The sequence below is a fragment of the Populus nigra genome, chromosome 19 (assembly GCF_951802175.1).
Source record: "Populus nigra chromosome 19, ddPopNigr1.1, whole genome shotgun sequence".
NCBI classification, from domain to species: Eukaryota; Viridiplantae; Streptophyta; class Magnoliopsida; order Malpighiales; family Salicaceae; genus Populus; species Populus nigra.
This window is the reverse complement of record NC_084870.1, coordinates 6,776,048-6,799,492: the sequence shown is the minus strand read 5'-3', so window position 1 is coordinate 6,799,492 and position 23,445 is coordinate 6,776,048. Positions and strand designations below refer to the sequence as shown.

Here is a 23,445-nt window from a genome sequence, read left to right as displayed (position 1 = left end):
AATTGGTGTTTGTCGCACTTGCAACATCTATAACAACGAACCATCAGATCAAATTGAGCAATGGCTAAAAAAGTTCAAGCTTAAAATCAATGGAAGATTATTGGATCTTTAACTGTGACAAACTGTGTAGTGTACAATGGAGTAATTCTTCATGCCAAAGTTGGACAAGGCCGGCCGTGCCTGCATATGGAATAGTCAGAGAAACACGACAACTTACGGTTTCTTTGTAAAGCCCCAAACAAGAAGGGCTCCCAGAGATATCATAATCCCTTAAAATAAATGTGCAGGTTTTTACTGCTCTGCTCATCTTTTTGAGCCCACCAGATTTCTTTAACGCCATTGAAATGATTCAACCAAAGTATTTTCTGTACAATGCTTTAGCAATAGCAAGAGCATCTCCCTTGGCCTTCACAGGATAAATCTTCGTATCCGCTTGCCATTTGTTTGAGAAGGCTATCCATTCTTTTCTCCACTCTGTCAACTTGAAGTTTTTATTTTCTTCCAAGCTTTTCATCAAATGACCAAAATAGGTTGAAGCTCGTGGAAGATAATAGTCTTCTAGTAGCCCGCTCCAAAATTTGTTAGCTAAGAGGAAAAGAGGGAGAGTATCTGTACCCCATTCCAAGGCCTAAAAATATAATAAATAAGGTGAAGAGTAAATAGTAACGTTACCATAATCATGAAGCTGGCTCTGGTTGGTTTTTGTCGTATCATACCACATTGTCACTTGTGTTCTTGCATTCCATTCATACTGGAAAAAAATAAGCGGTATGTTCAGTTATCTTTCATCATCAAATTTGCCTTCCAAAAACCCTGTTATAGTTTCTGAAAAAGAACAAAGAAAACACTGTTCCAACAACTTGCTCCTTTGAAACAATGATGTCATTAAATCGATCCAAATCCACAATCATAAATAACAGCCTCTAAATTCAGCATACTGGGTGAAGTGCTTGTGAATAAACATGTAACAGGAAAAACTTCGACTAGGGGAAAATATAACTTGAAAGAAAGTTGTAGGCATAACTTGAACAAGGAAAAAAAAATATTTATGACCTGTGAGAAAAGACAAGGTGACATCTGATGTAAGAGAATAGACAGCTATAAAATAGATAGAATTAAAAACTGAAAAGAAATTGTGCAGCAAACCCTAATCTCGACATGAAATTTCATTCAGCTGTTTTAGCATATGATTGAAGAAATGAAACATTGGCTTATGCAATTCAAACAAATAATAACAATGCTATTATTCTCCAAAGCTAATGAACTATTAGTTCTCACCAGCTTCATATCGTTTGGATCAACAGCCAGCTTTTTTGCACTTTCAAGCCATGTTCCAAGTAGAAAGTTATCATCAGAAGCAAGAAGCACATCGATATCCTTTATGATCTGCAAAAATTTCTGGCCATGAAGATTCAAAGCTCTAGCATCTTTCCTTCGAAAAGCAATCATAGCATCCCTATATACTTGGTTTGCTAGCTTTGACAGTACTTGTCGTGTTAAGTCAACCAGGTCATACCTGTCACAAATGACAATATTTAAATAGTTTTGAGGTTGTATTATCTTTTTCTTTGTTTCGCATGTCATATAAGAGTAATCTGCACAAACAAAAATTCCAACAGAATTTCTACACTCCATGACAATGCGTCATCACCCTTTTCACCAAACCACACAATTTATGGGCGAGTATACGAACATAAGCTGACACCTCAGAACCACACCAAGAACTGTAGAACTTCTCAATAAAAAGGGCAATTCATTAAAGATGATATCAAATAATAAATCCAGGAAGATACTCAGGCAACACGAAGAAACACCAAGCATTGATGTTAGCTGCTGGAGAGAGCTTGGAGATAACTGAAGAGTCGGAGACAGATGAAAGGATAAGTCATGTTTTTACAGCTCAAAAGGTTGGGGTAATAGAGTTTGTTTAGGAAATTGGTGTTTTCTTTGGCTCATATGTATGTTGTGTGGAATTATCATTAAACAAGAATTTTCAGTTGTACCCTTAGGCCTCAAAAGGCGTATCCATGTTATACAAGCACATGCTTTTGAAAAAAAGCTGAGAAATTTTGGTTGACATTCTAATTCCGTTACGGTCTCTTACCATTTCTCCTCGAACTAAACGTGCATTCAGAATATGGCAAAGTTTCTATGAGAATTTGGGTTTCAGGATCCAGTTGTTGTTACAAAATAGCTTTCTTTATTCAGTTAAATCTTATTCACCTGTCAAAAATGAAAATAGAAAAAAAATTCTTTCCAATAACTTTGGCACTAATTACTAAAACGTTCGAGTCGCGTTCATTTTATGAAGTCAAAAGCATAGTTCATTCATGTAATGGACTGAGTCAATCCTTCTGAATCACATACTGAATTTGGCTGATTAGCAAGCCATAACAGATACATATCAACCAAGGAGCTAAAAGTAAATTATGAGGGCAATTCAGATGAATCATGTAAGCATGCTTTATTCGCTTTCCAGATGAACATGGAAGTGAATGGTGGTTGATGCACAGGATTCTTAAGTAGAAGAAGACAAAGATCATGATATAACTATTGCATTTAGGTGTACATGTACCTATATGTGAGGCTCCCGGCAAGATCATTTCCAGCATCAAGGAATAGCCATAAAGCATGGATCACCTCCTGTGTAGAATACCATAAATGTGCCTCAGGGAAATCAGAACTTTTCTCTTGGAATAAAAATCTTCTGGTTCCAGATGATGTGAGGAGAATGCGCATATTGTCTTGTTGAGATATGTTGGATCCAGAATTCAGCGATGGATCCCAGTCAGGAAACTTTACAATGAAGTCTGTGTTATGGTCCTGCAGAAAATGAAAACAATTATTAGTTTTTAAGAGAAAGATAAGCCAAAAATTGAAAGCCAGTTTATCAAATAACAAAGTAAAAAAAATAAAAATAGATAAATAATCGAACACTGGAACATTAAAAAGAATTCCTCTGTCACTGTTATGACTTATCTCCTGCTTAGTTCAGTTTCTAATTTTATCTTATCAAGAAAACTAAAATGACATATTGATGTTGCATCTAATCAACATAATAGAAAACATACAGCAATTCCATCTGTACAATTGTAGACTGTGCGGTAAAGAATATCCCAAGCTGCCACAACTTGATGAACTGCTTTACCATATCGTCTACGGGAATAGGTCTTCAACCATTCCTACAAAATCATTAAAGTTAAACAATGTCCATAATACAACAAAAATCACACACAAGAATAAGGATCTCTGATTTAATCAGTCTCATGTTCCCATTTATACCAAGATATCCATAGATGATTGCATTTATAACAAGCAGGTTTGGAAACCCAATTATGTAATGGTTGTTTTTGTAAAACCATATTTTTTATTTTCAAAATACATGCTTCAATGCATGTAAAACTAGTGTTACTACTAAAATTTAAGCATAGAAGAGCAATTACAATCCTAAAATTACCAGAGCTTGAACTCAAATTACCAAAACTATTCAAGCATAGAGCAGCAATTACAATCCAGAAATTACCAAAACTTGAGGTTTTCCACTGCGGAATGCCATTTCAGACATTAGTTCATAAACAACCGGATTGTGCTCTATTCCTTCCATGCACATGCCAACACCAACCTGCTTGAACATTAAATTGTAAGTTACATGAACGAGCATGTTCTATACATGTACTAAAAATAGTATGCCAGAAGATAACTATAAATAAGTTATCATACTTATGTGAAGAAAAATAGACAAAATCAAAGGCATCAAGATGAAATAACACTACTAATTGTAATTTCTTTCAACTCCATCATCATGTTAAAATGGCTTACTTTGCTGTAGTTCACAAAATTTATGTGCTTAAAGCATCATGATGAATGGAATACCAGTTCACACTCACACACCCAGCATACCATGGTTGAATTTTCACTGATGCGGGCATCAACTGGACCTGAAGATATTGCATCCAATATGCCATACATTTCGATATTTCCCCCAAAATTATGCAACAGACACCTGATGCATGTCCAACCAACTGTGAATATATTTCCTACTATATTCAAATGCAATTTAAAAACAAAGGAGTAGGAAAGGGTAAAATTACTGCCAACATAGCAAGAAACAGCTAATTACCAAACATAAGGAGTGCCATAAAATTGTGAGGAATTCTTCCATATCGGTTTGGCTTCAGCAAACAGATCTAAAACTATCATTTTTCCAAATGGAACAGAATGTAAAAGAGCCTGCAAATTCCACCAAGTTGAAATTTTAAACAGCAAAAATATCCAAAATAAGCCACATTTGTACGACAGCAAGAAGCACCAATAAATAGAGAAATGGGAACAGAAAACTTGAGGTATGGTTCAGAGTGAAAATGATGCAAATAGCACCTGGAAAATTTATAGAAAAGAGGGGCAATAAAATTTATAGAAAAGGTGGGGAATCAAATCCTACAAGCATGTTGTTTTGACTTGATCCTAATTGGAGCTAACCTAGATTCTTTACTATATAATATGGCATAATTTGGAGGGTCTAATTGCCAGGGGAGGTTCTGTCATTTTTGTTTTTGTAAGGGGTAATTTTTTAATGTTGGGAAAGTTGACCAGTCAACTTTTTCAGCATCAAGGAAGTGACCAGCTATGGTGCACCTCCATGGGCACCTCCTTTAAATTCTTTGCAACCCCACTTTTGAGAGGCTGGTTTTCAATGAATGAAATTGAGACCTCAGCCTTTAAGGTTTAGATGTGATGCATCTTATCTTAGGTGTGATCCCAGAGATTTTGTAGGAGTGATTTCTAGGAGCCCTAGTGTGATGCTAGGTTTGTTTACTTCCTTTTAGCTTGCTTGATCCTTAGTTCCTTGTTGTTTACTTTTCTAAACCACAACCTTAAGCTGAACACACCCCAATACCCACCTAAAGCCCCATTTCCTAACCTATCAATTCTGTTACAGCTTATAACACATAGTAGTTAGGTTCTGTAATTGAAGATCCCACACCAGAAAAACAAAAATTAATCAGATGGGACTGATGTGAAATAAACACTCACAGATGTCTCAACCATAAACTACCTTGGAAATCAATCAAAAGAAACCACCCTTATTTATCAAATTTAAACAACATACTTTTTTTAGAGGTTGATTTCGAGAACATTCCAGCAATACCAAACCAGCTTACTCTAGAATTCATAGGTTTATGGGGAAATTAGTGGAAATATGATTTCCTTCAATCACACAAGGTATTTTACCACTCTCATGCTTTATTTCTCCAACATGGTAGTGCCCCTAAAGGCTACGTGTTTCAATTTGTTGCTTCTAACCAGTTCCATTGGCAGCCTGATTAAGAATCTGAAATTCACAAATGGAAGTCCAAGCAAGCTAACCCACATCTTAAGAAGACTATGAACAAAAGTTGTTTGTCTCATCACATGTACCTGCATTTGAGGTGGCTTCCAGAAAGCAGAGTCTGAGTAGAAGAGCCAGCCCTGTGCATTGGTTGAACTGTCAATTCAAATTACTTTACCAGAGGAGGGGGGGGGGGGGGGGCGTTTTACACAGAAAGCTTGTTTTGAACATCTGTAATAATAGAAAACAAATACAGGAAGAATGTAGTAGAGATATTTTGACAATTGAATGTATGCCAATAAGGAGACAGAAGACTAAGGGGAGAGTGCTAGGACAACTGAGGAGCATACTTGCATTAACCACACGGCATCTTTATCACCTCTTGACATCGCTTTGTATACAGCAGCACCAAGTGAAGAGATATAAGCTGGATCATTTGTAGGTGGGGAATTCTCGTTGAAAGTATCACTACATCAAACAAGGTAAAGTTCAGTTGAAAGTATCATGTCAGCAAGCATGGCAAGGGCACAATAAAACAAAAGGGGGAAAGGGATGATCCTATTACAATCTGCACTTTGCCATAGATCTTTGGGTTAAATGCAAACATTTTCCATGCCATTTGCTCACTATAGCACTTCAGTGACATTTTTTTTACAATGCCAGTAAGTTGTGTTTTTCTCCATCAGTAATGTCCTCAAAGCTGTTAGCAAATACAGTGAAGGTGATGCTTTCTTGTTTCCTTTGACAACAATTAATAGAAAGCCTATTACATCTGCTACCCTTCAGATTTCAAGAAAAGTGCGACCAGTATCAGTATCAGGACATGTCTAGAGACAGCAACACAGTTACGGACATCAATAATGGAGTAAAACAGAAGTCACCAGGGGAGGAAAAACTTTATCACTAAAATGCAAAACAGCCCAACGGCCCCAACCATAGCATACTTTTTCGCACTTTCCTTAGATCTTTTAATTGCTGAAATTAAGTTTATCTTTTTCCTCTTTTCCCTTTCCTTTCTTTTTCAAAAATCAAACCTTTTTTTTTAATTTGATAGTGAAACAAGTTAAAGAGTTAACGAAGCAAAATAGCTTCCCATGTACATCTTGTAGACACCAAATGAACACTAATTCACAGGCTTTTGAAGTGTAGTTTCATGTCCATTTCAGATCACTTGTAAATTCAGTAACAGAAAATCTGTCTACTTCACTGATCATCCTAAGTGACCATCAATTTTCTGGGCAGTGGGTCTGTTCCTAATGCCAGAAAAGCTCAAAAGCAGATGAGAGTGTTTGATATCATCATTCGTTAATGAGTTTACCACCAACAGCAACATACAAGTTATTAAAGCACTTTGAATATGAACCCCATGATGGTGAGACAGATTTGTTAAGCTACAAGTATGGGAATTACCAGTTGTAGATGTCCGTCACATCCCCATATTCTGAAAAAAAATAGCACTTGCCGAGAACCAAAAAGTTAGTCAAAGATCAATTAAACACTATGGAGATTTGCTATGTACACCAAATGAAAGTAACAATGCTATATTTCTAATGCTAACCTACATCTATTTGGGGCATTATTCGACCCCTCCTGGCTGAGCTATATCACTTATGCATGTCTGCATATGGATGCATATGCTAGCATGCATCTGTAAAGCTACACAGACACTTGGTTCTAACAGTTTGACACCAAATGTTAAAAAGTTCTGTTCCCAAGCCTTTTCAGAAATTTTGAAGTTCCCGCCTTTTTGAAAAATATTTACTAATAACTATTCAATGATGTATAACTATGCGAAAGTTTTTAATGATAAAAATTGAAAAGAATCTGATCAGAACAGGTAAATAACTAAAAAACAGTCATACCCTTAACCTGTTGTCTTATAAAAGCCTCCCCAATTTCAACAAACAAGGGATCAGAAGGATTAAGAAGGTAAGTGCAGCACCACCGAGGATTTTTATCCACTGTGTTCCTGATGGGAATAAGAAACAGAAGTAAACCTAATATATGAGAACAAGAAGTTACCCCAGCTTCAAAATGAAACTCTAAGACAGAAAGAGATTGCTTGAAAAAAAAAATCCCTATCCATTTTTTACAACATGAAAAATGATAAAAGTAATTAAGTAATAAGAACTAGTGGCCTACTTGATTATAATGACAGATCATGTAGCTCTTCCATACAGAGGAGGATTGCATTAAGGAAAGAAAAGTACCAGTCTCCAAGTCTCGTTATATTTGCTGAAGGAAAAATCTTCTTCAAAGCAGCTGGAACATTTCCAGAGAATGATGGCAGCACTGGAACAAAGTGGGGAATACATTTGATCAGCTACATTATTAGATTGAGAAGGAGCATGCGATATAAAATTTCATCTCTTTAAATAAGATTTTATCTCGTACTTCTGTGTAAGATATATGCCAAGACTATCATCTTGAATGCCTTGTTTGTGCATTACGTTACATGAAAATTGTAATCAATAGCTGTTTCTGTTAGGAATCTTTAGTTTACCTGGAGTCATGCCTAGCTCTAGCATCCGAGAAAGTATCTGTTTCTGCAGACACAATTGTTGATCTAACCAATTTTGCGACAAAGGTCCACCCCAACTGCAATTAGGCAATAGGCAGTTATATACTAAAAGCACAAGATGAAGACGATCACCAAAACATGTATAAGCAGTCGAGAGAGGACATCTCTTGGATTATCGCTAATCCAACATGTCAGAATCTCATAGTCATGTATATACACTAATTCTAGGGATGCGTTTATTGCTATTGTTTCTTTTGTGGATGGACCAGGAGAGGTCACAACAGTCTCACGATAAAGCTCACATTCCAATTTGGTGCCTACTTGAAATAACTTAATGAAGCCAGAAAGGTTCAATGCTCAAAACACATATCCATGGAGAAAACTTTTGGGTGAAATGATCAACATATTAGGAGGCAGGTTATTTTGAATAAAAAGGATCTATGACCTCAGAAAAGTGTAATGTGCATTTATCCCTCTTACACTCTTTCTATAATTACTTCCTGAAATTTAGGAAAGACCTCTGGATAACAAGACTAACATACCTTGAAAAAAAACAAGGCGGACAGAAATATGAATCACGTTTACATACCCATGTAAATTTCCCATTCGAGCCCATGCAAGGAAAGCAGGTCCACCAAAGAAATCATTCAAATCTTCTTTGGTAATATTAAGATTCTGCAACACAGAATAAATTAGACCAAATATAACATCTTAATATGTCTCATCAAAATACCAACTGCTCATGTTGAAAGCCAAATCAATTGTACTTACAATTATAAAAAAAAAATTCATGCAAAATAAAAAATTGATCAGCTTGATTGAGTCATTATCTCTGTATATACTGAAAGTTTAAACATAACAAAGAAACCACGCATACAAGGCTAGAAGTCTTACACATTAAGAAAACATAAAATGTTTTTAATGAAGATAGAATTGGATCCAAATTCATACAAAAGTAGCCATATGCAAGGTCCTATATCATAAACACCACAAGGAGCCTTCTTCACTACCTTTGATGGCACTGAACAAGGCGCCTCGTTAATAGGTTATGATCCCACAGTCCAACTAAAGTATTGTCTTGGGAAGGTAATTCTCAAACAGCATTCCCTTTTTTTACGATTCTGCATCAAATAATTGGTCTTAGACCACGAACCTGCAACCTTTTGGTTGGAAGTCCAATTTGCCATTCCACTCCAAACTGGAACTTGCCAAGGTGTCTTATTCATCAAAAACTTCACAGGACAAAAAAAAGCCACCTATGCGGCCATCTAAAAAAAATAAATCTAATCATTGGTAATCTATTCAGCATGGATAAGTGCACTTTGTTGTAGCTTACTACACAGTGGAGTGGGGACTTAAATAACCAGTGTCATACACAAAAAGGTTGTGCATGTCAATTCCTTACAAATTCATCTCATAAACATGGAGTTTTGACAAGACATAAAGTATGTACGGTATACCTATAACTATGAGCTGCAACATAGCAAAAGAGAAATTCAGTATCCAGTCTAGTGGGTGACGCATCAAGTTAAACAATGGTGTTTATCACTGCTTACCATGAAAACCTTTTGCCAAATGGCTTCTTGTCCAGTGAATGCCAAAGGCAGATTAATTCCCTGAAGAGCCATCCAATCTAATTCTTTCTCCCACCTTTCCCAATTCCACCAAACATAAGAATCTGCAGTAAAAAAATCTGATATTACAATTTACCAACACTAGCCAATATCATGGCATATATACTATTAGAGCATCAAAGGATTTGCATATGCTGAAACAAATGCACTCACATAAAATAAATTCAACAGGAAAGACGTTAAAATTGGATGCTTATGTTACCAATAAGACGTTAAAATTGGATGCTTATGTTACCAATAAGTTGTACCCAGGACTCAGTTCGGATTTTTGCAAAACTTGTAATTTAACTCTAATATGCATCTCAAGCAATCAACATGAATTGAAGTAAAGCTAATCATGTCATTAGATAGCTATAATGAAGCTCATGGTATCCATAACCTAGTATTTTGTATATTTCATTAGTCATTTCTAATGTTGCACAGTTAAACTTGTGATTTCCATAGTGATTATCACATAATGGATCGGAGCCAAAAACACAAAACAAAGGCAAAAGAAATACGACTTACAACTGGATGTAACGACGTTTTGGTAATAGTTCCATGGAACTGGTCGCTGGATCATTACACCCTTATCCTTTACATGAGGAAGTGATCCTGGCTTTGGAATCGAGGCTATCTGAACACCACCAGTCTTGTCCCATGAAACATGAGCCCCACACCAGTACTTTAAATACCAATGGAGGCCGGATGCAATCTCTACTGCTGTGGTTCCTTTAATACTGAAAGTGAGATACAATAACCAAAATGTCAAAAGAAAAGGAGAGAGAGAGAAGCATCTTGCCCTTTGATTTTGTAGGTAGAATGGTATAGAATTTTTTTTGAAAAAAGACAGAATAAAAGTATATAAAACCCGGTGAACTGTCTCTGTCAGGAATGACACGAGTACGCTATCCCAACTCTCTCTAGAGCAAACTATATAAGCTTCCAACCTACCCGAACTTGAAGAATGCCAATAAGGTGAAACACCGAATGATTTAGCACTAAGCTGCCGTGACATTCACGAAAATTGTCACATTTTCTGCATCTCAATAAAAGAAATTAAAAAGGAAAAAATAACTTGAACTATTTCAGACATCATCTCTGGAATCAGTTTGACCAGATTCAAGGAATATATTTAAGTGCTCTAAAAAGATTTTGTAATTAAATTCGAATGTGGAAGTCCATCATTATGAATGTTAGTCAAACTGTAAATTTGCAGAACCTTGAAATATGATATTTCCTAAAGCCAACGAGATCCAACCTTGTTAGAGAGAGCATACTACAGAAACCAACTGACTCGACTTGTGCAAATGTCAAAGACATTTTTTACCAAAGCCAGTAAAGGCTTCAGCAACTGATTTTCTGTAGAAATCGTGTCCAACGAGTATTGCCACAAAATTAAAACTCTCAACCTCTAGCTATTAAAGAAGAATTAAAGCTACATACCTTATCTCAGGTCCATTCCCGCTCGATTCCTTGTAGTAATTGTTTATCAAAAAGCAACTGTGTCCCCCACAAACATCCTGATATTTACAATTGAGTAAAATCAATCGGTAATCAGTGAACATTCTCCAATCATCATTTCCCTTCAAGTTATCAGCAAACTATACGAGGACAGCGAGAACATTGAAACTAAAGCAACCTAGCCCAGTTCAAGAAAACAGACGCCATAATTCAATTGACAAAAAGGGCGTTAAGTTATGTACCTTGGATACAATCTTGAACAAAAAGCTGTGTATATGGGAAGGAAGCAATCTTTTCAAGACACCTTTGGCTGCTGATTCTTGGTCTGATGAAGATGCCCGCTTCGAATCCAAACGTTTAAGTAAAGAATCAATAGCTTCTGGTCTTGACAAAGCTACTGATGACAGTGTTAGTATCAGTAGTGTTGTAGTGAAAATCAGAGTCTTGAGAGTGGACATGGTGATGGTGGTGGTGGTGGTCCTTTTCTGGTTCATTTAGATTTGTAGAGGGGGAGAGCCATTTTGTGATTTGGAGAAGAAAACCACAGACATAAAGAAAGAAAGAAGAGAAACGACAGTGATACAAGTCAAAATCGTTCGGTCGCCCGAGCGATGTAAGACTGACTGGTCTATCTGGTTGTCTGTAACGAAATCTGTTGGCTATGGTCGTTTGAAATAATAATTGCTCTAATAAATAAATAATTATGATCATGTTAATTGTTTAAACTTAGCTCAGAATATGTAATGTAACAGCATGTTTTTATTTATATTTTAAAAATATTTTTATTTTTTAAAATTAATTTTTCTATATTTTTAAATTATTTAAATATGTTAGTATTAAAAATTAATTTTAAAAAAGTTAATTTAATATATTTTCAAACACAAAATATTTTAAAAAATAATGGTTGATACAATATTAAATACACAATATTAAACAAACTACAAAACTTTTTGAATGTTTTTTTTATTTTGCAAGAAATTATGGTTGTGTGCATATAAAATAATTATTTATCATAATCAAGATTTTTTATGACACAAGTTGAGTTTATGCCATGATTTTGTATATTCACATAACATAAAATTACGTCTATAAATAGAATAATTAGTCCTTTTGTAGCCTTTTTTTTCTTTTTCATAATTTTCTTTTGGGAAAAATACAAAAACTCTCTCATAGTGATGTTCGGAGGTTCTATCAATTTCTTAAAAAAAAAAAAAACTACCAATTTCGTTCTTATTTTACACCTTTCATCACCTATCTCAATGGCAAATTTTATAAAATCATTCTAAAATGAATTATAATTTTAAATTCAAATGCACTTCAAGTCATAATAACATCTCTGGAAACTAGTTATGATTGAATTAATAAAAAAATTATCCTATACATCTTATTATTTATTTTATTTTACACTTTACTTCTATATTTTTTTAATATTACAAAGAAATCACGGGTAAAGAAAATGATTGAAATAACCAGAATAATCTCAAATAAATTATATCATAAAACTCGTCAAGAGAAACAGAACCTATTCTCTTTCCCTCTCATCATCTCATCATTGTGATTTCTTCACTGTGGATCAAAACTCATCTCATCATTGCTGAGTCTAAGGCAGTGTTTGGAAATATGGTTGTGGTCGTGTTTCTAAAAAATTTGATTTTTTTGTTTTGCTAAAATTTAATATGATTTGTACGTTTTGGATCGTTTTAATGTGCTGATGTCAAAAATAATTTTTTAAAAAATAAAAAAACATCATTGGCATGCATTTTGGCACGAAAAATTATTTGAAAAGCACCCGCAACCACATTACCAAACACGCTCTAAAACTCTACAAAATCAAAGAAACTTCATGAAGGTTAGGGCATTGAGATGTTAGGAATGGCATGATCTATTGTTGATATCCATGTTATGCATGTTGCCGATTCTCTGGCATTTAGCAGTAATCTGGCAAAAATCGCACTCGCAACCAGGCTACACAGAGTTAAGGACTCAAGGCACAATCGAGAGATAGGAATGTTCTTTACTGTCTCGGGCTATATGTTTTCAATGAAAAAATGGAGACCCCAAATAGCAAGGCAAGGAAGAAAAATGACATTAATTATCTGCGATGTCAATTTTCTGTGAGGAAGCAAGAGTGCAAGACAACTCTCATCAATTCATACAGTTTGTAATGTGGTTTTTCTCATCAATCTTTTCTTGTATATTAAATATTGCCATAACTGTTCCTGCAATGTTTGTTTTGGTTTTTGGCATTTTGGGTTGCATACTTTCTGGCAGTTGATTTGAAGAGATTTTTTTTTATCAATTCTGGGTTGTATATCAATTGATGGGAAAAGTATGGCAGCGTGGGTCGAATGATTTATGGCAGTTTTTTAAGGATTTCTTGCTGTTTTTGGGCCGGTGTTTATGTTGCTAATGTTTTTTTCTTAACCGAAAAGAAAAAAATTAAATCGTGTGAGGATTTATTTGATATAATTTGATTAACTTTACTAGTTTAAAAATAACTCATACAACCTATAAAAACAAATTTTGACTAAGGCTATGTTCGTTTTCTGGAATTCATTTTCTGAAAAATTATTTTTCAAACTTTCGTATATTTTTTTTACATTAAAAAAGTTGGTCAACGGAAAACATTTTCCAGTCAAAGAAAAATTTTGCTTGGTTTCTAGTCAAATGTCATATTATTTGCTGATTATATCAAATTTTAATTTTTATATTAACTTTGATCCTCGTTTTATAATTGTTATTTGCTTTTTCCTTATTATTTTTTTATTGAAATTTTTTATCTATCAAATTTGGTTCTCTTTCTTTTGATTGTTACTTATTTTTTTTGAAATAATTTATGAAATGTTAATTATTATTATTTTAATTTCTTCATCTTTCATTTTTTTTTAGATTTGATCTCTATTATTTTGATTATTATTTATTTTATTTGAGATAATTTATGAAATTATATTTTTTTTTCAATTTCATTCTCATTCAACTTTTTAATTTGTAAGATTTGTTCCTCATTATTTTAATAAACTTGAGAAAAATAAAACATTAATAAGTTATTTTCCAGCTCATTTTTCATGACATAAATAAACACTAGAAAGTGTTTTCCAACTTATTTTTCATTACACTACCAAACATCAGAAAATAATTTACTTTCCCGAAATTCACTTTCCAAAGGAAACTACTTTCCAGCAAACAGACGAGGCCTAACAAAATTTCAAGATGATATCTTTTTTTAATATTAAAATAACAACATATTAGATTGACTTTGGACAACCCGTGTTAATGTGTCAAAATCATGACCCATGTTATGAGACTATGATAACCCTATAGAAAGCAAATCAAAATAAATTATTAAGCCTAATTTCCAATCAACTCAATATTGAATGATGAAATTGAAAAAAAAAATCAATTAAAAAAGGACCTAAAAAAAACTCGTGCTAACATGTCAAACTTGCAACCAGGGTCATAAGACCAAGATAACCCCATGAAAAGCAAATTAAAACAAATTACAAATTTCAATCCCTAACCAGCCTAATATTGAAGGATGAGATTAAAAAAAGAAACCAATTATAAAAACAACCCGAGTGAATCCATCAAACCTATAACCTGGATCATCAGATTAAAATAACCTTATATATATATATATATATATATATATATATATAATGACCTTATTTAACCCGGTTCAATCTGTCAAGTCTACAACTTTGATTTTGAGATTGAGATAACCTTGTAGAGAGAAAGTAAAAATATATATATATATATATATATATATATATATATATATATATAAAAGCTTGATTCTCAATCATCCCCGTCAGACTTAATGTTGAATGATAAAAAATATAAAAATCTTAATTAAAAAGATGACATTAAAAAATAAGCAAAGTTAACCTGAGCTAATCATTAAACACTATTACCGAGTCATGAGATCATGATAATCTAATAAAAAACAAATCATTAAGCCTAATCCTCGATTAAACACAAGGGGGGTCAATTAAAAAAGAGAGAAAAAATAAGTCAATTAGGTTAAAAATAGATTATGAAGCTCAATTCTCAACCGATCCAATGTTAAATGATAATAAGACCAATGTAACCTTTTAGAAATAAAATAAAAAAATAAAAAAAAAACTTGATTTAACCAAGGTTAAACTACAAAAACTCGTAACCTTGATCTTAAGACCAAGATATTCTCATAAAAAGCAAATCAAAATAGACTATGAAGCTCAATTATCAACCGATTCAATGTTGAATGATAAAATTTTAAAAAAATCAATTAAATAAAAGATAAAAAAAAAAACTCAAGTTAACTCGGGTTAATCTGTTAAACATTATTCTCTTGTCATGGGATCAAAATAATGTAATAAAAAATAAACAAAACAAATCATGAAGTTTAATTCTCAATCAAAACAATATTAAAAAATGAAATTGAAAGGAAAAAAAAAAGAGTCAACTGGGTTAACCTGCCAAATCATGTTAACTCGTTAAATTTGAGATCCGTGTCATAAGAGTATGATAATTAAATAAAAAAATAATATTTAAAAACTAAATTAAACAAACAAAAATTAAATGAAAAGAGGGAAAAAAAATAAAAGAAAAAACAAACTACTGGATTTGCACAATGAAAAACTGATGCCTTTAGAGTATAATATAATTACATTGTTGGCTTGCACTGTGAGTTAAATTAAGTTTATTTTTTCAAGATAAAAAGAAATATTCAGGTATTGTTAATTTTTTTTAGTATAATTGTTTTTTAAACCATGTGGAGGTTAATCTAATGCGACCTGGTTGAGTTGATGAGTTTAGAGGCAACCTAAATAATCGGTAAAAAAATAATTTAACTTATAAAAATTGAAGACATTTTTTTAACAATAATATTGTAATGGTAACATATTAAATCAACTCGAGTTAACTCATATTACCCTGTTAAATTCACAATTTGAATCACAAGATTATGATAATGTTATATAAAGTAAATCAACACAAATTGTAAAACTTCATTTCTAATTAACTTAGTGTTGAAGAATAAAACTAAATAAAAAAACTTGAGTTAACCCTCTAAATTTGTGACTTGGATTACGAGATCGGGATAACCTTATACAAAGTGAACAAAAAAAATAATCCGAGTCAACATGTCAAACCTATAACTCGGGTTATGAGACTGAGACAATCTCATATGAAGTAAAACAAAACAAATTATAAAATTTGATTTTTAATAAACCCATTGTTAAATGATGAACTTGGAAAAAAAATTCAATCTAAAAATATGGCACAATAAAACGACATGGATTTGCTCGGGTTAACCCGTTAAATCCGCGACCTGAGTTATGAGACTATAATAATTTTATAGAAAGCAAATCAAAATAAATCACGAAGTCTATTTCTTAATCATTTTAGTGTTGAATGATGAAATTGAAAAAAAAATACAAATTAAAAGAAGAAAAAAATTTGAGTTAATTAGGGTTAATCCACCAAACACCTCCCATCATGAGACTAAGATAACATCTTAGAAAACAAAACGAAATAAATAATAAAACCTAATTTTAATCAACTCAACGTTAAATAATAAAATTTTTAAAAAAACTCTAATCATCTGAGTTAATTCATCATATATGTGATACATGTCATGAGACCAGGATAACTGCATAAAAAATAAATCACAATAACATATAAAACCTAATCTTCAATAAATTAAATATTAAAAAATAAAATTAAAAAAATAATAAAAAAATACTACAATGAACAAGGTCTTGCGGTGTGGTGCACATTAAAAATTAGTTTTACCTATAACAAACTTAGGATGAATTAGAAAAAAAAAATCTAGAAAAATAAAAAAATATAAGGAAAATTTTTTCATTGCAATAAATAATATTTATTGGTGTGATATACAGTGAAAAAACACTATCCTTTGATTTTTATATATCAATGTCAATGTTAATAATATTAATAATGTTAATGTTAATTTTACAATCTAATAAAAATTTTTTTTAAAAATTTACCTGCGGCTGCGTGTGCCAAAGGAAGCCATGTAATCAGCAGTGAATCCAGAAAGCAAATTCCATGTAAGCACTCACAATACATCAACCACACACCTTTTGCGTTTTTTTATTTTTAAATATTTTTTTTATTTTTTTCTTTAAATTATTTTTTTATATTAAAAAATAAATTTTAAAAAATTATTCCAACATATTTTTAAATAAATAAAAAAATAACCGACAGGTTCTTAAACCCCTAAAATTTAAACCCTAATTCTAAGTCCTCTTCACTTCCAGTTGCAGAGTGACGGAGCCATAAACCCAAAAACCTCCCAATTCCCATTTTGTAGGTATAAAAATATATATATAAATAGACAAACACAAGAAGGCACAATATTGAATAAGCAAAGATGGAGGATGAAGCAGTGAACAATGTTATGTGCCAATTCACAGACCCAGAAGGGACGCCACTTGGAGCTCCTCTATATCTTCCTCAAAACGCTGGTCCACAACAACTTCAACAAATCGTTAATAAGCTTCTTAACAATGTAAGTTTCGATTTTCATTTGTTTTGCAATACTGGGAATGTTTTAGTCACTAAAAACAATGCATTAAAATTTGAAAAAGCCTATTGAATCTCGTGTCTTTTTCGGCTCAGGAAGAGAAGTTACCGTATGCTTTTTATATATCGGATCAAGAGCTTGTTGTGCCACTTGAAACTTACTTACAGAAAAACAAAGGTTAGTGAGAGTTAAAAGAAGGAGAATCGTAACATTTTAGTTTTGTCTATAGATTTTTGTTTTTGGTGCGTGTGGGAAAGGTTAATTTGTTGATTTTTACGGGCTTTCAGTTTCGGTGGAGAAGGTACTGGCGATTGTTTGTCAACCACAAGCTATTTTCCGAATTCGTCCAGTTAATCGTTGTTCAGCGACTATTGCTGGTATGATTGCGCTCGAGTTATTGTATGAACATTTTATGACAATTTTTATCTGCTTGCTTAACTACTGTTATGAATGGCGGGAATGTTGCTTGCTTTCTTTTGATATATTGGTTTCGAGCAGCTAATGCTGTTCATCTCCTATGAAACTCTTCTAGCTCTACCTCTGAAGAATTTTTTACCCCTCTACATGCATGTGATGGTTTCATTTTTTGTTTAGTTAAATTACCATCACACAGGTTAATGATGTTGTATGTTTTTCTTACACGTGCTGCCTCTGTTTTGTGTCACCACAGGTCATGCGGAAGCTGTACTTTCAGTTGCCTTTAGTCCTGATGGGCGGCAGCTGGCCAGTGGCTCTGGGGATACCACTGTTCGTCTATGGGACCTTAATACCCAGACACCGATGTTTACATGTACAGGTAAAAAATCTAGGCCATATCACTCTCTTAGCCTGTTTGTTCTTAATAGTTGAAGTTTCTGTAGCTGATTACTGTGACAAAATCAAGTTTGACATTATATGCACATGTTTCTTTTTGGAAAGACTTTTTTTTTTTTTTTTAATTTGAGTGGGCAGAGTAAATTATTTTATTGGTCATTTTGATGATATGTTAGATCTCAGATTGATTATCTTAACAAAACTGAAACAAGCTTATGCATGATTGTGTTCATTGTGGATTCTTCATACCTAGGAAAGAGGCCTATTTTGGATGGTATTTGATGTTTCACAATGCAGGGTTCTTCAGCCCATTTGTTCATTCCTCTCCACTTATTGCATTGATCATATATGAACTACTTGATGCAGGACATAAGAATTGGGTTCTTTGCATTGCATGGTCACCAGATGGTAAGCATCTGGTGAGTGGGAGCAAGGCTGGAGAACTTCAGTGTTGGGATCCTCAGACGGGAAAGCCATCAGGGAATCAGCTTGTGGTAAAGTCTTTATATGCTAGAATAGCTGATAGTTCATATCCCACTTGAGTTGGTTGTCAATTTCAATTTTGACATGCTCTTGAAGCATTTAGGTGCAACTCGTTTCATCTTACAGTCTCAAATACTATGTACGTAGTCGTACTCCTTTTGGTTGGGTCTAATAGTTTGGTTGTATCCTAAATATTTACCCTAAGGGTCATGCTTATTTATTCGTGTCTGCTTCCATTTGATTCATCAGTGTGGTAATCTGTCTTTGCTGATGGATGTATCTAACTTATTAGATGCATGACTAAATTATTATGGAGAAGTGTTGTGTCTTCTCGAGTAAAGATTCTGTTGCTCACTCCCTTATTTTTTAAAAAGAAAATAAAATAAATCAGAGATGATCTTTGTGTCCTTATTGCTTCTGCATGCCAAGAGTTTTTTCATTTAAAGTGTCAGAAACGTTTTTGGTGAAAACTTGGGAAAATGTTACAACGAAACGGCTACAAGGTCCTGTGTCTTTTCTGGGCCTATAAACAGTAATTATTCTATTTTAACTTGACTTCTGGACAAAGTTAGATATGGACCTACAACATTCAATTAGTTTCTTTTTTCCCTCATAAATTCGAATTGTTTTTGCAATCAACATTGTAGAAATTTTCATACCATTTAGGGAATATCCTATTTGGTGTTTAATTGTTGTGCTAACAAATAATTGTCTAGAAACTGATATTTTGCAATTTGCCTCGTTCCAGGGCCACAAGAAATGGATTACTGGCATATCTTGGGAACCAGTCCATTTGAATGCTCCTTGCCGTCGCTTTGTTAGTGCTAGCAAAGATGGAGATGCACGCATATGGGACATATCACTAAGAAAATCTGTTATTTGTCTTAGTGGACACACACTTGCAATAACTTGTGTAAAATGGGGTGGAGATGGAGTAATTTATACTGGGTACGTAGGCTTTTCTGTCTACAATTATGTGAAAATGTTCATCAGACAACCACTACTCCTATTCTAATCTAAGAGCTTAAAATTTACAAGTTTTTTGGCCGATCCACCCAAGAATCCTGGTTTAGGATATAGCTGATCAGTGCTAGAGAGGACAGGAGACTGGAATATTAAAAAAAAAAGTAGGAATTTTCATTGACACTTGAAATTGAACTACTGGATATACATAAGCTCTGCCCAATACTTACTGGAAGCTCATCATATGAAAAAGCGAACTAAATTCAGTCAATACAAAAGGGACTTATATATAGTTAATTGACTTTGAAACAATTAGAAGACTCCAAAGTCCACTGCAAAGCGGACTGCATTTCTTTCCTTCCATAAACAAGAAAAAGTGGAAAATTGACAGGGCTTTCTTTCTGGAAGATTAGCTGGCTTTATCTGCCTTTATGATTTTATGCTAGTACAAATTACTCTTTAACTCATAAACCTAGTTCTCAGAAAATCAAACGTTGTCAAACTGTGGTTCAATGGCCACTGCCCTTGCTTTAGCCATACATTTCACATTTGTCTTCATCTAACTGGTGCAGCTCCCAGGATTGTACCATTAAAGTGTGGGAAACATCACAAGGGAAGCTTATTCGTGAATTGAAGGTAATTGTACGGGCATATTTTGTTTCTTTGACAATATTTTAGTACTGCATTTTCTGACCACATTTATGCTGTATAGGTTTGCTTATTGTTTCTGAAAAGGAATGTTCTTTGTTACAATTACCAATCAGATCTTAGGTTTCCAATTAATAATCTCAAACTTCAATTGTTGATGTGAAAATGGTAGTTCCTCTGTTTATAAGTCCTTGTGCATATGGTTCTTGTTTTAGGGTCATGGGCATTGGGTTAACTCTCTCGCATTGAGCACTGAGTATGTTCTTCGCACAGGAGCTTTTGATCATACAGGAAAAACACATTCTTCTCCAGAGGAAATGAAGAAGGTAAGGTTGCTAGTTGCTTCAGTTGTTGCATTGTGATGAAAATGGCTCAAGACATTTATCTTCTAGTGTTTTCTGCTTGGGACCATATTTATTTACCATCTATGAATTAGTTTAATATCAAGGGATATGAGTATGGATTTTTTGATGCAGTTTCAAAATTTTAAATCTAGTCATTAGTTAAAGAATGTTCACCCAGTGGTAGCTATCTGTTGTGAATGTTCAAGAACTTCATACGTAGTAGTTGAATGGTTGATGGACCTCTGTGTAGTGCTGAAACTTTGTTGATTTATACCTTGAAGCTGGATTTTTACTAATTTATGCAGAGGGATGTTACCATGTAAATGAATGGGAAAAAAGAGAGGCTGAAGTTGCTTTCTGGGAGCCTCCTTTGGGCATGGTCTTCAATCCCATCAAATACTTAATCATTTATTTTTGTTATCTGACATCATATTTAGTTAAAAATATTTACTTACTAAAACTTAATGTAAAATAATTTTCTTACCATCTATTTGTCTAGGACATTATTTGAGTTGAGGGGAGAGGGGACTTCTCTTGGCTCCTGCTTAATTTATTTGCTCCTATCAGTAGTCAATATAGTGCAAGAATGTGAGGCACTTGTTTTCTTTTTTCCTCTTGGGGTTTGCTCATTGTTGTGATGGAAGGGTTTACTTGAGTTAGAGCTATGTGTCTAGGGTGTTCCATGATTTCCAGAAAACTGCAGCAAAACAAAACAAAAGGCGTTGATTTCCAGCTTCTGAAGTTCTCTTTTTAATGTTGCGCTTTGTGCTAAAGAGCCTACAGTTTTCCTGTCTATATGGAACTGATTATTCCTACCTATTAATAAATGTTATAGGTTGCTCTGGAAAGGTACAATAAAATGAAAGGCAATGCTCCTGAAAGACTAGTTTCAGGTTCTGATGATTTTACCATGTTCCTCTGGGAACCCGCTGTCAGCAAACACCCTAAAACTCGCATGACAGGTCATCAACAGGTACAAAGGATATGAATGCTTTTCTGTTGTGCTTGCAATCCTAGTTCTTGATCTTGTTTGTAGGGAGTGCAATGTAAAGAGGCCAAGTGTTGACATATACTCTGAATCTTGCAAATTCTGTCTGCAAGTGGAGTCTTGAAATGCAATTATAATTCAATTATTTTTTTAACTGAAGTATTTTACTTCTTTTTGGTTGCTGCAGCTTGTAAATCATGTATACTTCTCACCTGATGGGAATTGGGTAGCTAGTGCATCATTTGATAAATCTGTGAAGCTATGGAATGGCATTACTGGGAAATTTGTTGCTGCTTTTCGTGGCCATGTCGGACCTGTTTATCAGATCAGGTTTGATTTGTTTTAATCACTTCTGAATATCCATACTCTAAACTTTTGTAGCTGTTCTCATTAAAAATTGCACGATGCTCTGCAGCTGGTCCGCGGACAGTAGGCTTCTTTTAAGTGGGAGCAAAGACTCTACGCTGAAGGTAATTCTATCCACTCTAAACCTTTTCTTTTGGTATTTGGGGTTTCAAAAGGACCGCTTGGTTATATACACTTTGGTCCAAACACAATGAAAGGATGTTTGGTCCTTATTTAGTGGGGCCCCATATGTGTGAGAATGTAGTTTCCGCTTTCTGGTACCTCTCTTCATGAATCATATTAATCTATTATGGTTTTCCTTCAATGATTAACTGATCTTCTGTAAAGAAGGAAATGCACTTCTCCCTGCCATTGCATGCAATTTGTGCCGAAGTGTATTATTCTGCAAGGCGCTTCCTCTTGTCGCCTGCCCCTTTCTCCATTCCTCTGACCCTATAATTACTTCCCTTTCCAGATTTGGGATATACGAACACAGAAATTAAAGCAAGATCTTCCTGGCCATGCAGATGAGGTATGTTCCACTGTGAACGTATGGCCATTTGATGCATATATTATTTGAATACTGATATTTTAGCTCTGATTCTTTGTGGTAAGGTATTTGCCGTTGATTGGAGTCCAGATGGTGAGAAAGTAGCTTCTGGTGGTAAGGATAGAGTATTGAAATTATGGATGGGCTAAGATTAACTGATGGGGACAAAGCTACTGGGAGACGGTTGAAATGTTAAATGATGTAATGATTTGGCTGTCAAACAACAATCTATTTGGTAATATCCGAATATATGCTGCAAGTGGTATGCACATTCTTTCGGGAACAAGTAACTGATGTATCAGCTATGAGAAGGATTCGTCTTTTCACCTTGGTACCATAATTTTGCGACATTTGTCACAGGTGTTGCAGAGGTAGAAATTTGGATTCTAGCATATCTGTCACAATTTTCAGGTCGCACAAACTTGCATGGATGTGCTGAATCTGAATAGAAGATAGGTAAAAAATGGCTAAAGCTTTTATAATGTGAACAATTTTGCAAGATTTTCATCCTTTTCTTGTGTGTATCATTATATAGGCTAGAGTTGTGGATCCACCTTGATATGCTGTGAATGTCAAAACTTCGTGTTAGTTATTTTCCTGAATCTACAGTATTGAAATATAGTGGAAACTTGTGTTAATATACCATGTTTATCCCGTATTCGGCTGCCTGTCGTTTTCCTAGTCCTTCTCCCTAGTCCTTCTCGCTTGTGTAGGGACCTGTATGGGATTGCAGTATTTCTACGAAGTTTTGATTTTTTTTTATTTTAAATTAATTGTTTTGATAAGTTGATTTTAAAAATAAATTTTAAAAAATAAAAAAATTATTTTAATATTTTTTTTTAAAAATTATTTTAA

General features: G+C 33.8%; 2 protein-coding genes across 2 annotated transcripts; one reads left to right on the top strand and one right to left on the bottom strand.

Moving 5' to 3' along the window:
• Positions 1–73: 73 nt before the first annotated feature.
• LOC133679508 (alpha-N-acetylglucosaminidase) lies at positions 74–11,582 on the bottom strand. The gene is made up of 19 exons (XM_062102119.1): positions 11,170–11,582; positions 10,910–10,986; positions 9,992–10,203; positions 9,407–9,528; positions 8,440–8,525; positions 7,833–7,927; positions 7,540–7,621; positions 7,192–7,298; positions 6,740–6,770; positions 5,680–5,797; positions 5,419–5,469; positions 4,121–4,230; positions 3,901–4,003; positions 3,524–3,622; positions 3,072–3,182; positions 2,576–2,823; positions 1,279–1,516; positions 673–751; positions 74–585 (listed from the first exon to the last, which is right to left on the bottom strand). The coding sequence occupies exons 1-19, from the start codon at positions 11,419–11,421 to the stop codon at positions 350–352; spliced, it is 2,457 nt and encodes an 818-aa protein (XP_061958103.1). The 5' UTR covers positions 11,422–11,582; the 3' UTR covers positions 74–349.
• A 5,560-nt stretch (positions 11,583–17,142) lies between these two features.
• On the top strand, positions 17,143–23,228 carry LOC133679214 (notchless protein homolog). The gene is made up of 13 exons (XM_062101743.1): positions 17,143–17,441; positions 17,552–17,633; positions 17,744–17,833; positions 18,127–18,252; positions 18,636–18,763; positions 19,501–19,700; positions 20,288–20,351; positions 20,579–20,689; positions 21,543–21,680; positions 21,883–22,025; positions 22,111–22,165; positions 22,516–22,572; positions 22,656–23,228. The coding sequence occupies exons 1-13, from the start codon at positions 17,304–17,306 to the stop codon at positions 22,737–22,739; spliced, it is 1,416 nt and encodes a 471-aa protein (XP_061957727.1). The 5' UTR covers positions 17,143–17,303; the 3' UTR covers positions 22,740–23,228.
• Positions 23,229–23,445: the final 217 nt, after the last annotated feature.

What these genes read in the sequence shown, in the direction of transcription:
- LOC133679214 (XM_062101743.1), top strand. Translation starts at nt 17,304, where the DNA reads ATGGAGGATGAAGCAGTGAACAATGTTATGTGCCAATTCACAGACCCA. An exon ending in GATGGAGTAATTTATACTGG is followed by an intron (nt 19,701 to 20,287) that starts GTACGTAGGCTT and finishes TAACTGGTGCAG; the next exon opens with CTCCCAGGATTGTACCATTA. An exon ending in GCATGACAGGTCATCAACAG is followed by an intron (nt 21,681 to 21,882) that starts GTACAAAGGATA and finishes TGGTTGCTGCAG; the next exon opens with CTTGTAAATCATGTATACTT.
- LOC133679508 (XM_062102119.1), bottom strand. Translation starts at nt 11,421, where the DNA reads ATGAACCAGAAAAGGACCACCACCACCACCATCACCATGTCCACTCTC. An exon ending in TATAAGACAACAGGTTAAGG is followed by an intron (nt 6,771 to 7,191) that starts GTATGACTGTTT and finishes ATTTTTTTTCAG; the next exon opens with AATATGGGGATGTGACGGAC. An exon ending in ATCCAAACGATATGAAGCTG is followed by an intron (nt 752 to 1,278) that starts GTGAGAACTAAT and finishes ATTTTTTTCCAG; the next exon opens with TATGAATGGAATGCAAGAAC.